The following is a 14,715-nucleotide window of genomic DNA, read 5'->3' as shown; positions in this document are numbered from 1 at the left end:
GGAGAGGGTGGGAAGATTTGGGAGAATGGCAATGAAACATGTAAAATATCATGTGGGAAACGAGTTGCCAGTCCAGGTTCGATGCATGACGCTGGATGCTTGGGGCTGGTGTACTGGGATGGCCCAGAGGGATGGTATGGGGAGGGAGGAGGGAGGAGGGTTCGGGATGGGGAACACATGTATACCTGTGGCGGATTCATTTTGATATTTGGCAAAACTGATACAATTATGTAAAGTTTAAAAATAAAATAAAATTAGAGAAAAAAAAAAAAAAATGGCATCTCAGCAGCAGAATCAAACTTTCTAATACTTGAAAAGTACCTCAGAAATGAAGCATTTATAGAATCTTACCTCTCCTTCATCAGTAAATGTTATTTTCTTATTTACTTTAAAATTTCTCTTCATTACTTTTTTTGCTTCTGCAATCTTGGTCACTTTTTTCTTCATACTGGATTTAGAAGGTTCTTTCTTCTGTGTCAGAATATACCAAAAAAAAAAAAAAAGCACAGATGATTAGTTAAATGGCTATCTTATATTAACAATTTAACACTGGCAATACACTTTCCAAACTTGAATGTGTTTATTGCTCATTGGCTAATGAGAAGCACCAAAGTTGCTGTCTAGAAATAAAATTATCAGTGCTAAAGGACTTTAAATTTCAATATGAGTGTTAGACATAAATAATCTTAAATTTCTACTGTTACTAAACTGTGTTACTAAACTTCCAGTACTAAACTGTGCTATACTGATAATGTTGAAGCATTAGAAACTACATGATAATGTTATAAATAGACATATAAGGGAAAGCAAGCTATCTTTCAGCTAAAAACAACACACTTAAAAAACAGCTATACCTTCCAAGAAAAAAACTTAAAATTTTAGATTAGAAAGATGTTTCCCTGGAAAGCAAAATGACTCTAATACTTTGTTTTTTACTTTCTCCCATTACAGTAATTCACTATATGAATACTGGGAAACAGGTAAGTTGTGTTCCAAGGTGAAATGGTCTTACTGCACAAAGGTGAAATGTGTTCAAAGGTGAAAAGTCTTACTTCTTAAGAAGTAAGACTTCGTGAACAGGAATTTTGTCAACCAAAATAAACTGCTCCCTTTAGTACCATGTGAACACAGAGCACTAATAAGACTTTCTTCCACCCAGTCACTACTCCCACTCCCCCTTTACCCTGCAAACACTTATCAAAGAACACGACCAACACAACCACCAGGTTGGAGATTACGTTCCTAACTCCTACTAGATTTCTTAGTTTTATTACTAGGCTGATTCTTAACAATCCTGAGTTGGCGGATACTTTGTCATCAACCTTCAACTTATGATAGAGAGAACGCCTATCAAACAGTGCAAAGCTGAGGGGATCATTATAATGTAAAAATAATTAAACAGGAGTAAGCTTTAATTGTTAAATAAAAGCACAAAAAAATGAGGAAAAACAGGAGCAAACTTTCTGGAGGTGATGAGACTGTTCTACCGCTTAATAGGAGTTTGTGTATACACATATCGAAATTCATCAAATGTTACACTTAAAATTGGCGTGTTTCATTGTATATAAATTTCTACCTCAAAAAAGAATCCTGTAAACAATACTGAACTTTAGTTAATGCAAGGCAAGCTGAAGTATATGGAAAAAAGTACAATGATATTGGCAACTTACTCAAAAATGCATTAATTGAAAAAAGGATGATGAATGGATTGACAGAAAACTACATGAGAAAGGAAATACGGTAAAAAGATAATTGCATAATATGAGTGACGGATACTTTGGAATCAAAGTACACTTTTTCAATCTTTCCGCATGTTTGAAATTTTTTGTAATAAAACACAAAAGGCCAGTCACAGAACAAGAGAAAGGGTCCAAAAGCAAAGATACCAAAAACTGTAAGAATAAAATAAAATAATAGAAAAATCAATCCTTCAGAGCAAAACCTCAGAGTGATGTGGGTCTATATCAAGAGATTTAGGGAAATCCATATCACTGAAATTAAATAACAAAACTTGGGGGTGTTTACATCTTTGCAATTTTATGTTAATCATGGTTTCTAAAAGGGATCTGTGTTCTCCACCTCCTACCCACACACACTAAAACGCTAAATTGCTCGTTTGTTTTAGGGAAGTCACTGAAAGAAGGAACAGAAATGCCAACACAGGTGAGAAGACAAACACGCATTTTCCTAATAGGCTGCGGTGTTGGTATGATATTCTAGAATTAATCCTCACTCATTCAAATATGCATTGTTATCAACACAGAGGATACCATAGTACACAATGCCCCAGCAGTGAAAGAGACAGATGGATTCTCAACCCTCAAGGAACCTAACTTAATCAATGGGGGAAAAATTTAAATTATTTAATCACAGATGTATTAAGTGCTCAGACAAAATATAGAGGATGAATTCTTTAATAGGGTGCTTGCCCTATCTAGTCTAGAGCAAGGACAGGATCTCAAAGAAACCTTCCTTTTGAGGAACAGATGCTTGAACTGAGTAGCAAACATCACTGCGTTAGTGATACATTCGTGATGAACAAATACCTTCTGTGTGTCCACTGATGGGAGTATTTCATATACAGCTTACAGAGTTTTAGTTCAATGTCATTCTTTTGAATATTAATTTTAGTAGGTAACACGTTTATTTATTTTATAAAGGATATCCAGTTAAAAAGTTGTATGTTATGTCTTCTTCAGCTATCTCAGTTTATGTCCCAAGAATCAAATGAATTCTGAGCATTAGTCTGCTAGTGTGTGAGACACTGCAATTGTGCAGTAGTTTGAACATTCTTTGGCATTTTCTTTGGGATTGGAATGAAAATTGACCTTTTCCAGTCCTGTGGTCACTGCTGAGTTTTCCAAATTTGCTGGCATACTGAATGCAGCACTTTCACAGCATCATCTTTTAGGATTTGAAACAGCTCACCAGGAATTCCATCACCTCCATCTGCTTTGTTCATAGTGATGCTTCCTGAGGCCCACTTGACTTCACATTCCAGGATGTCTGGCTCTAGGTGAGTAATCACACCATCGTGGTTATCTGGTTCATGAAGATTTTTTTTGTACAGTTCTTTTGTGTATTCTTGCCACCTCTTCTTAATATCTTCTGCTGTTAGGTCCATACTGTTTCTGTCCTTTATTGTGCCTATCTCTGCATGAAATGTTCCCTTGGTGTCTCTAATTTTCTAGAAGAAATCTCTAGTCTTTCCCATTCTATTGTTTTCCTCTATTTTTTTGCACTGATCACTGAGGAAAGCTTTCTTATCTCTCCATGCTATTCTTTGGAACTCTGCATTCAAATGGGTGTATCTTTCCTTTTCTCCTTTGCCTTTCACTTTTCTTCTTTTCTCAGCTATTTGTAAGGCCTCCTCAAAAGCATTTTGCCTTTTTGCATTTCTTTTTCTTGGGGATGGTCTTGATCCCTGCCTCCTGTACAATTTCACAATCCTCTGTCCATAGTTAATCAGGCACTCTATCAGATCTAATCCCTTGAATCTAGCGTATGTGTATTTAAATTTTGAAAGGTATTTCCAAATAAGTTATACAAATTTGTACTCTAATCAACAATTTGAGAGTAACTGATTCTCCAAATCTATTTACACAAAGTATATTAGGTTTTTCGTTTACCAGGAAACTAGGCAAAAAAATATCTCAGGGAAGTTTTAATATGCATTTTTATATCAAACATAGCAAGACATCTTTACAAAGGCATTTATTTTTCAGTACACTGTATTTATCTTTTGCAAGCATTTTTAATTAATTTCAGGAACTTTATTTGTAAAATTTCTTCATTTGTTAAAGATGCTTCAATATTTTCTCCCATTTATGTTTATACCTTTGCCATATAATAGGGTAATATTCTTTTGTTTCACTTTGCTTTGGTTTTAAGAAGCAGATATTTATAATATTTATAAAATTAACTTTTTAAATAACAAAATTTCCGTTTTCTGGGTTTGTGCCATACTTCATCAAAGTATAATGAAAGATTTCCTGACAAGACATAAAACATCAAAATCCCATTTTCACTTCTATTTGCACTTCTTCTACATCATGTATGCTATACTTTAAAATAAAATGCCAAGAGGAAAATGTCATAAAATACAAAGTTGATAAAGTATCAAGTCATTTTTGACAGTGATTGCTGTAGCAGGTTGCCAAGAATAACTTGGAAGATAAAAGAACAAGAACAGCTACAAACATAATAACAGTTCCTACCAAAAGAGCCATGTTAGTTAATATTGGCCTCAAGAAGATTCAATATATAATCAATGAGAAAAACCTACCTCACCATAAGCATCTAAAAATTAAGAACACTAACAAAATAAAGAACTATCAAGCCTGATAGGAATCTTAGAGGATACCTATTATGCCTTCATGTTAAAGATCAGGGCATTTGTAGCATTTATAAACACTGCTTTTCCAAATTCCAAAAGTACTTAACTTTAGTACCAAAAGTTAGGTACTTTAGTACCTAAGTAACCAAACTTAGTAAAACTAGTTTATTTTATTTTTTTTCTAAAAAAAGCAAAATTGCCTGCCATGTAAACATAATCTTCAAAATCCTATATTATTGGCTTCCCTGGTGGCACAAATGGTAAAAAATCTGTGTGCAATGCAGGAGACCCCGGTTCAATTCCTTGGTTGGGAAGATCCCCTGGAGCAGGGGATGGCAACTCACTCCAGTATTCTTGCCTGGAGAATTCCATGGACAGAGGAGCCTGGCGGCTACAGTCCATGGGGTCACAAAGAATTGGGGCACGACTGAGTGACTAGCACACACACATTCTACATTTACTGAACTACAGTAACTCACATATTTTAATTTTACAATATGAATTAAGGATACACTGCTTGACAATTTTAAAGCTATCTAAATTTCTCTGATAATTAGTGATATACCTGTTGCCCACTGGTATGTCTTCTTTGGAAAAAGAAGTCTCTTTGCGTCATTTGTCCATGTAAAAATATGATTATTTGCCTTTTTGTTTGTTTTTGAGATGTATGAGTTCCTTATATATCTAAGATAATATTGACCAGTTATCAGATATATAGTTTGTAAATATTTTCTCCCATCCTAGATTGCCTTTTTAACTTGTTTCATTTGCTGTGTAGTTTTTAGGTTTGATGTAGTCCCCTTGCTTATTTCAGCCTTTGTGCCTATGCTATTGGCATCTTAACCAAAAGATCATTGCTTAGAATATGCTACTCAAATTACAAGACCCTAACCCTACCCTCTTTCGGATAAGAATCATAACAGCCATTACAGAATTTATTTGTGTATTTATCTCATTACTTGATATTTGTGCCAATATCAAGTAAAACTCCCTAAAAGACCCATTCTACAAATCCTTCCAAATTTTTAAATATTTTATAAATAATGTGCATTATTCAAACAGAAAATCAAACATACGAAAGTCAACACTGCCCAAGAAAGTTCTTCACTTTTTTAAGATTAGATCAGTTCTTATGATTATATTAAAACACAAACTTAAGTAAACGTTAAGCTTTCTTTATTCTGTATGGTCCATAAAGCCATACACCACTAATTACATGGTAGTATTTCTCTTTTTCTATTCTGTATGGTCAATAAGACCATGTACTACTAATACACTGAACTGCAGTTTCAACGTATAAAGTAATAAGAAATGATTAACATAACTACAACATGTTAAGCAGCAATGACAAGATATTTATTATGAAATATTTATGATTCTTTTTAAAAGAGCCATTTTAACCAGTCAACATAAATAGGAAAACACAAAAATGAGTATTGCAATCTCTTCAAGAAAATCAGGGACACCAAGAGAACATTTCATGCAAAGATGGGCACAATAAAGGACGGAAACGGTATGGACCTAACAGAATCAGAAGATATTAAGAAGAGGTGGCAAGAATACACAGAAGAACTATACAAACCAGTCTTAGTGACCTGGATAACTATGATGGTGTGATCACTCACCAAGAGCCGGACATCATGGAATGTGAAGTCAAGTGGGCCTTAGGAAGCATCACTATGAACGAAGTTAGTGGACGTGATGGAATTCTAGCTGAGCTATTCCAAATCCTAAACAATGATGCTGTTAAAGTGCTGCACTCAATATGCCAGCAAATGTGGAAAACTCAGCAGTGGCCACAGGATCTACAAAAGGTCAGATTTCACTCCAAACCCAAAGAAGGGCAATCAAAGAATGTACAAACTATCATACAACTGTGGTCAATTTAAATGCTAGCAAGGTAATGCTCAAAATCTTTCAAGCTAGGCTTCAACAGTATGTCAGCTGAGAACTTCCAGATGTACAAGCTGGATTTAGAAAAGGCAGAGGAACCAGAGATCAAATTGCCAACATCTGTGGGATCACAGATTTCCTTTAATATTGGAAAATCAAAGGAATTCCAGAAAAACATCTACTCCTGCTTCATTGAATATGCTAAAGCCTTTGACTTTGTGGATCACAACAAGCTGTGGAGAATTCTTAAGGAGATGGGAATACCAGACCACCTTATCTGCCTCCTGAGAAATCTGTATGCAGGGCAAGAAGCAACAGTTAGAACTGGACATGGAACAATGGACTGATTCAAAATTGGGAAAGGAGTATGTCAGGGCTGTATATTGTCATCCCACTTATTTAAATTTATGCAGAGTACATCATGCAAAATGCCTGGCTGGATGAAGCACAAGCTGGAATCAAGATTGCCGGGAGAAATATCTATAACCTCAGATATGCAGATGATACCACCCTAATGGCAGAAAGCGAAGAGGAACCAAAGACCCTCTTGATGAAGGTGAAAAAGGATAGTAAAAAAGCTAGCATAAAACTCAACACACAAAAAACTAAGATCATGGCATCCAGTCCCATCACTTCATGGCAAATAGATGGTGAAAAAATGGAAACAGTGACAGACTTTATTTTCTTGGGCTCCAAAATCACTGTGGAAGGTGACTGCAGCCATGACATTAAAAGACCCTTGCTCCTTGGAAGAAAAGAAATGAAAAATGTAAACAATGTATTAAAAAGCAGACATATCATTTTGCCGGCAAAGGTCTGTATAGTCAAAGCTATGGTTTTTCCAGTAGTCATGTACAGATGTGAGAGTTGGATCATAAAGAAGGCTGAGCACCAAAGAATTGATGCTTTTGATCTATGGTGTGGGAGAAGACTCTTGAGAGTCCCTTAGACTGCAAAGAGATCAAACTAGTCAATATTAGAGGAAATCAACCCTGAATATTCACTGGAAGGACTGTTGCCGAGATGCAAAGAGCTGACTCACTGGAAAAGACTCTGATGCCAGGAAAGATTGAGGGCAGGAGGCAAGGGGGTGACAGAGGATGAGATGGTTGAATGGCGTCATCGACTCAATGAACATGAGTTTGTGCAAACTCCAAGATATACTGAAGTACAGGGAATCCTGCCATGCGGCAGTCCTTGAGATAACAAAGAGTTGGGCACAACTGATGACTGAAGAACAACAACAAAGGCACAACCAATCTTCACAAAGATTTTTGGTCGCTAGATTCCTCCTGCATGATTCCTACTCCCCGAATCTACAATTTAACTGAGAATACATTCCATTACCTGCTTCTTAACCTGCCACCATAAACAGTGAATGCTTTCACATAAACAATTTTCAAATCTATCTCTAATATAGTTGCCATTGCTCTCTATTTCTTCTCTTACTGTTCAAAAGTTCCCCCACCAAAGACTCATTGAAACACCAGTGTGTTTTTTTTTTTCTCCTTCAACATGTATCTTCTTTTTGTCATTAATTTCTTGTCAGAATTAACACAAATTTTCCCCTGATTTTAAAAAGCTTCTTCATAGCATTTCAATCTAATACTTCTTTAAATCTCATTTCCTCTAACTAGTCTAGGTAAGATTTAAATTTCTTTTCTCCACCTCAACCATATTTTACTCTGCTTATTTCCTTAATTTAAGTCTCATCTTCAATTGAGTTTCATGGCCAGGCAAATCCATCACTGTTTCTATGTTATCTTCTATCTTAAATGGTTCATTCTAACTTTGCAGCAGTTTTTATACTGTTGCAATGCATAAAATATAAAGATAATTCATATTTCTAATTCACTACCTTAGTAAATTTGTCTTTAGTTCAATGAAACTATCTAGGCTGTTTGCTATTTTTTATTTTTTTTGCTAGCCAAGAAATACGTATTATTTGCTCCAACCATGCCCCTCACTCCACACCGAAGCCACTATAGAGGCAATTTCTCAGGTATTTCCAATTCTTTAGCAAAATTAGAGCTAGCCATATTTGCCTTAGGAATTCAATTTTTAACCTGCCACTTTTAATAAACATTTCTATATTAGGAAGCAGGCAGCTGGAAGCAATTTCGAGAAATACAGCCTGATACATGCTTTTTGTCTCTCTTTTTAGATTTTAGAAATGACAGCATGGATATCATTTTTAATGAGTGTCCAAATTGGCAACATCACATTTCTGTTGTCTCCTACAACTTCTGAAATTCTTCGAGAACTTACAAATATAAGCTACATACTAAAAATTTAGCAGTATAAAAAGGAAAGCTAATTTCTATCACATATCCATTCAGTAACAAAGTTAAGGGAGACTGACTCCATAAGGGAGGCAATAATGGTGGTAATAAAGTAAATTAAAAGACTTGGGGCAGCAGTGACGAAACTACTGTAAAAACTATGACACTAAGGTACACTCTCTCTTGGGGAAGCAGCTATCTACTTCTCTACAATCTTATACATACACACTCTATGATATTACACACAAAAACATATGCACTTCTACTCTCTAAATTAGAGAAAGAGAATTTCTATGATTTAAAGCCTTCACAAAAAGCTACATTAACAGAACTAAGATATATACTAAATTCAAACGGGACTTGGTAACCGATTAGTTAAGCCATTTTTGACATGCATTTTAAGACTTTTAAGAGGTGCTGATGTCAGCCTCCCATACTCCCAAGACAAGGTAATTCACTGTTACTGGTTATCCATGATTTTAACGTCTGCCATTTTTTAAATTGGCTTACATTAGTAAATCACAAGTCATGCATGGGATATATCTTAACTAAGACAGAAATAATAAACATCACCACCAAATCCAGTAAAAGTCATATTCACAACTACATGTACATCACGTTTCCAAGCTCTGCCTTCTACTGTTTACAAAGTTAGCTAAGAATAAAGTACCAAATGAAAGGTCAAAGGCCAGCCTACACATATACATTTCAAAAAAGTGTGTTTGTATGATGTCCAATCATTTAAAATTGGATTTTCTTTAAAATATACCATTTATTAAATAGTGTAAGTAAAAAGCAGAGGAAGATGGCAGAGTAGAAGGACGTATGCTCATCTTCTCATGCAAGAACTCCACAATTACAACTTGATGCTGAACAACCGTCGACAAGAGAATGTTGGATCCCACCAAAAAAAAGATACCCCACATCCAAGGGCAAAGGAGAAGGTGCAGCAGGACAGTAGGAGGGGTAAAATCATGTTTAGAATCAAACCCCATACCCACCAGAGACAATCAGAGAGCTCAAACAAACCCTGTATGCACCAGGACCCAGAGAACCCACGAGACTGAGCCACAACTGTGTCTGAGTGTCTCCTATGGAGGTACGGGTCAGCAGTGGCCTGCTGCAGAGCCAAGGGCTCTGGGTGCAGCAGACCTGGGTATGGCATAAGCCCTCCTGGAGAAGGTCACCATTAACCCCACCATAGAGCCGCCAGAACTTACACAGGACTGGGGAAACAGACTCTTGGAGGGCACAAACAAAACCTAGTGCACACCATGATCCAGGAGAAAGAAGCAGTGACCCCAAAAGAGACTGACCCAGACTTGCCCGTGAGTGTCCAGGAGTCTCCGGCGGAGGCGTGGGTTGGTGGTGGCCTGCTGCAGAGTGGGGGGCACTCAGTGCAGCACTGCATGCCTGGGACCTTTTAAAGGATGCCCTAACTATCTTCATTACCTCTCCATAGTTTGGCCTCAAGTCGAACAAGGAGGGAACACAAGCTTAGTCACCAACAGAAAATTGTATTAAAGCTTTACTGAGCATGACCCCGCCCATCAGAACAAGACCCAGTTTCCCCCTTAGTCAGTATCTCCCATCAGGAAGCATCTATAAGCTTCTTATCCATCAGAGGGCCAACAGAACAAAAAGCACAATCAGAGAAAATTAACCAAACTGATCACATGGATTACAGCCTTGTCTAACTCAATGAAACTATGAACCATGCGATGTAGGGCCACCCAAGATGGATGGATCATGGTGGAGACTTCTGACAAAATGTGGTCCACTGCAGAAGGGAATGGCAAACCACTTCAGTATTCTTGTCTTGAACACCCCATGAACAATAATGAAAAGGCAAAAAGATAAGACACTGAAAGATGAACTCCCCAGGTCAGTTGGTGCCCAATAAGCTTCCGGAGATCAGTGGAGAAATAACTTCAGAAAGAATGAAGAGATGGAGCCAAAGCAAAAACAACACACAGTTGTGGATGTGACTGGTGATGCAAGTAAACGTCAATTCTGTAAAGAGCAATATTGCATAGGAACCTGGAATGTTAGGTCCATGAAAGAGATGGAAATACCAGACCACCTGATCTGCCTCTTGAGAAATATGTAAGCAGGTCAAGAAGAAACAGTTAGAACTGGACATGGAACAGCAGACTGGTTCCAAATCAGGAAAGGAGTACCTCAAGGCTGTATATTGTCACCCTGCTTATTTAACTTATACACAGAGTACATGATGTAAAATGCCAGGCTGTATGAAGCACAAACTGGAATCAAGATTGCCGGGACAAATATCAATAACCTCAGATAAGTAGATGACACCACCCTTATGGCAGAAAGTGAAGAAGAACTAAAGAGCTTCTCAATGAAAGTGAAAGAGGAGACTGAAAAAGTTGGCTTAAAGCTCAACATTCAGAAAACTAAGATCATGGTATCCGGTCCCATCACTTTATGGCAAATAGATGCGGAAACAGTGGAAACAGTGACAGACTTTGTTTTAGGGGGCTTCAAAATCACTGCATATGGTGACTGCAGCCATGAGATTAAAAGACACTTGCTCCTGGAAGAAAAGCTATGACCAACCTAGACAGCATATTAAAAAGCAGAGACATTATTTTGCTGACAAAAGTCCATATAGTCAAAGCTATGTTTTTTTCCAGTAGTCATGTACGGATGTGAGAGTTGGACTATAAAGAAAGCTGAATCCCAAAGAATTGATGCTTTTGAACTGTGGTGTTGGAGAAGACTCTTGAGCATCCCTTGGACTGCAAGGAGATCCAACCAGTCCATCCTAAAGGAAATCAGTCCTGCGTATTCACTGGACGAACTAATACTGAAGCTGAAACTGCAACACTCTGGCCACCTGATGAGAAGAACTGACTCATTTGAAAAGACACTGATGCTGGGAAAGATTGAAGGCAGGATGAGAAGGGGACGACAGAGGATGAGATTGTTGGATGGCATCACTGACTCAATGGTCATTAGTTTGAGTAAGCTCCATGAGTTTTTGATGGACAGGGAGGCCTGGCATGCTGCAGTCCATGGGGTTGCAAAGAGCTGGACACAACTGTGTGATAGAACTGAACTGATGTAAAACATAATAATGATTTTAAAACTTTGGCATTATTAAATACAGAAACCAGAAAGGATCAAAAGGTCAAAATCACCTGGAGAAAAAACACCTCATACACATGTATCTGTAGAAGTTAAGAGGATTTCAAGATCATATAGCCAATGCCAGCAAAGTTAGGGCTGGCATTATAAATCCTGTGGTGGGGGAAGGGGTAGGCAAAAAAGATAAAGGGGAATAATAAGTGAAAATGTCCAGCTATAAAATATATGTCACAGGGACATGATGTATAGCATAGGGAATATAGCCAATAATATAGCCATAACTTTTGACAGATGGTAATTAGATTTACTGTGGAGACCACTCTGTGATATATAAAAATGCTGAATCATTAATGTTGTACCCCTGACTCTAAGGTAATATCGTAAATCAACTATACTTAAAAATTACCTATATTGACAAACAAAAAGACCCCAACACCTATTTTGTGTTCTTACCTTTATAACATGAAGTGAAGTGAAGTGAAAGTCACTTGGTTGTTTCTAACTCTTTGTGACCCCATGGACTATACAGTCCATGGAATCCTCCAGGCCTGAATACTGGAGTGGGTAGCCATTTCCTTCTCCAGGGGATCTCCCACATTGCCCAAGTCTCCCACATTGCAGGCTGATTCTTTACCAGCTGAGCCACTAGGAAAGCCCATTTTATATCATATATAACAAATAAAATATATAAGAAACATCTCAGAGACCATACTTTCCTCTGAGAATCACAATTTTCCTGAACACTTTCAATAACTCCATAAAACGGAAATTAAAAGTTGGGCAACAACAAATGGTTTTCTTTAAAACACAGGGAATCATTCAAGGAATGTATTTTAAAAGTGTCTTTCTTAGCAGGACCATATAACTAAATCTGACATCTAATTAAAAAAAAAAAAAATCTCTCAAAAGCCTAACAACTAGAAAAAAGTTTTCTGTCCTTCATTACTCTACTACTTTGTCATTTTTGTCCTGGCAAATTGCATGCTAAATATGCAGTGATCAATATAATTTCAATCCGCCCTTTTTAACTTAAACATTTTAAAAAGTCTGACAGCAACTGAAAGGTTTTGACAGATTCTTGTCCATTTATTTGTTTTTCTCCTATCTTAGAATAAGTCCCTGCTATTTCATTAGTAAATGTGTAACACTAAAACATAACATTCTGAATTTTAACTGACTAGTTCAAAATTGGGAAAGGAGTATGACAAAGCTGTCTATTTTCACCCTGCTTACTTAACTCATCTGCAGAGTATGTCATGCAAAATGCCAGGAAGGATGAATCACAAGCTGGACTCAAGACTGCAAGGAGAAATATAAACAACAGCAGTTATGCAAAAGATACCACTCTAATGGCAGAAGTGAACAGGAACTAAAGAGCCTCTTGATGAGGGTGAAAGAGGAAAGTGAAAAAGTTGGCTTCAACGCAACATTTAAAAAACTAACATCATGGCATCTGGTCCTGTCATTTCATGAAAAATAGAAGGGAAAAAAGTGGAAGCAGTGACAGATTTTATTGTCATGGGATCCAAGAAAATACTGCAGATAGTGACTGCAACCATGAAATTAAAAGATGCTTTCTCCTTGGAAGGAAAGCTATGATAAAACTACACAGCATATTAAAAAGCAGAGACATCACTTTGCTGATATAGGTCCATATAGTCAAAGCCATATCTTTTCTAATAGTCATGTTCAGATGTAAGAGTTGGATCATAAAGAAGGCTGAGTGCCAAAGAACTGATGCTTTTGAACTGTGGTGTTGGAGAAGACTCTTGAGAGTCCCTTGGACTACAAGGAGATCCAACCAGTACATCCTAAAGGAGATCAGTCCTGGGTGTTCATTGGAAGGACTGATGTTGAAGCAGAAACTCCAATATTTTGGCCACCTGATGCAAAGAGCTGACTCATTTGAAAATATCCTGAGGCTGGGAAAGATTGAGGGCAGAAGGAGAAGGGGACAACAGAGGATGAGATGGTTGGACGGCATCACCATCCAACCGACTCAATGGACATGAGTTTGGGTAAACTCTGCGAGTTGGTGATGGACAGGGAGGCCTGGCATGCTGCAGTCCATGGGGTTGCAGAGTCGGACACGGCTGAGTGACTGAACTGACTGAACTGAATATTAATGTATTTCAAAACAAGAGAAAGAGAAAACTGAGACTATAAGAAGTTAAGAGTAAATTCAGGAAACAAAACATATTACAGTCAGGATTCACAGATCTGACATCTTAGTTTGCTAGTGATGTGGTCTTCTCTACACATGCCAATCTACTTCCAATCCTAGAGTAGTTTAACATTTCGCCAACTCAGGCACTTTGAAAATGTTTCTAATCGACCTCAAAAAGCACACATCTCAAGCTTTAAGGAGAGGAGAAAGACAACACAACAGAACAGAAACCAGTTAATAAAATAGTGAATGTGTCCTTTTAATCTTCATTGGCTAGGCGTGTAAGGAGATGTGAAGATAAACTTTTTTTTTTAATTCTAATACTGTCAGAAAACTATGGTCTAGTGAAATATTTGCTTCACAAAAATGGAAACAATCACACTATGGCATTCAAAGAATGCATTCTGACATTCCAAAGTACAAAATCTAACCACCACAGGGTCTTTTCCACAAAGAGAAGCTGCACTGTCACTATCCTCCAGAGGCTGAAAAAGCACCATATGTGGTTCTATCAATTCAAATGATTCACTTTTCTGTTCTTCAAGAACACAGCATGTACTTAATAACATGACATTAAAAAATAATGAGTATCTATTTCCCAAGTGGCGCTAATGGTAAAGAACCTGACTGCCAATGCAGGAGACATAAGAGATGGGGGTTCAATTCCTTCCGCCTGGGTGGGGAAAATCCCCTGGAGGAGGGCATGGCAACCCACTCCAGTATTCTTGACTGGAGAATCCCATGGACAGAGGAACCCAGCGGCTACAGTCCATGAGGTTGCAAAGAGTCAGATACAACTACAGTGACTTAGCACGCATCTATTTGCATCTCTACATACAGGGATGCAAAAAGAATGGAGGGAAATTAGTTTACCACCTGGATGAGGAATCAATTCACAGAACAAACATTTAAGGGGTAAATATAAT

The 14,715-nt window shown here is 37.4% G+C and overlaps 1 protein-coding gene across 1 annotated transcript in view; it reads right to left on the bottom strand.

Annotated features, from left to right (window-relative positions):
- Positions 1 to 14,715, bottom strand: part of DDX10 (DEAD (Asp-Glu-Ala-Asp) box polypeptide 10) — a 316,840-nt gene that overhangs the window by 151,957 nt on the left and 150,168 nt on the right. The window contains exon 14 of the mRNA XM_010862850.1: positions 352 to 471. Within this exon, the coding sequence (XP_010861152.1) occupies positions 352 to 471 (120 nt within the window). The remainder of the gene's footprint in view (positions 1 to 351; positions 472 to 14,715) is intronic.

Source organism: Bison bison, unplaced genomic scaffold (genome assembly GCF_000754665.1).
Source record: "Bison bison bison isolate TAMUID 2011002044 unplaced genomic scaffold, Bison_UMD1.0 scf7180017864485, whole genome shotgun sequence".
Classification (NCBI taxonomy): domain Eukaryota; kingdom Metazoa; phylum Chordata; class Mammalia; order Artiodactyla; family Bovidae; genus Bison; species Bison bison.
The sequence above is the reverse complement of the archived record's forward strand: the minus strand, read 5'-3'. Positions and strand labels throughout refer to the sequence as shown.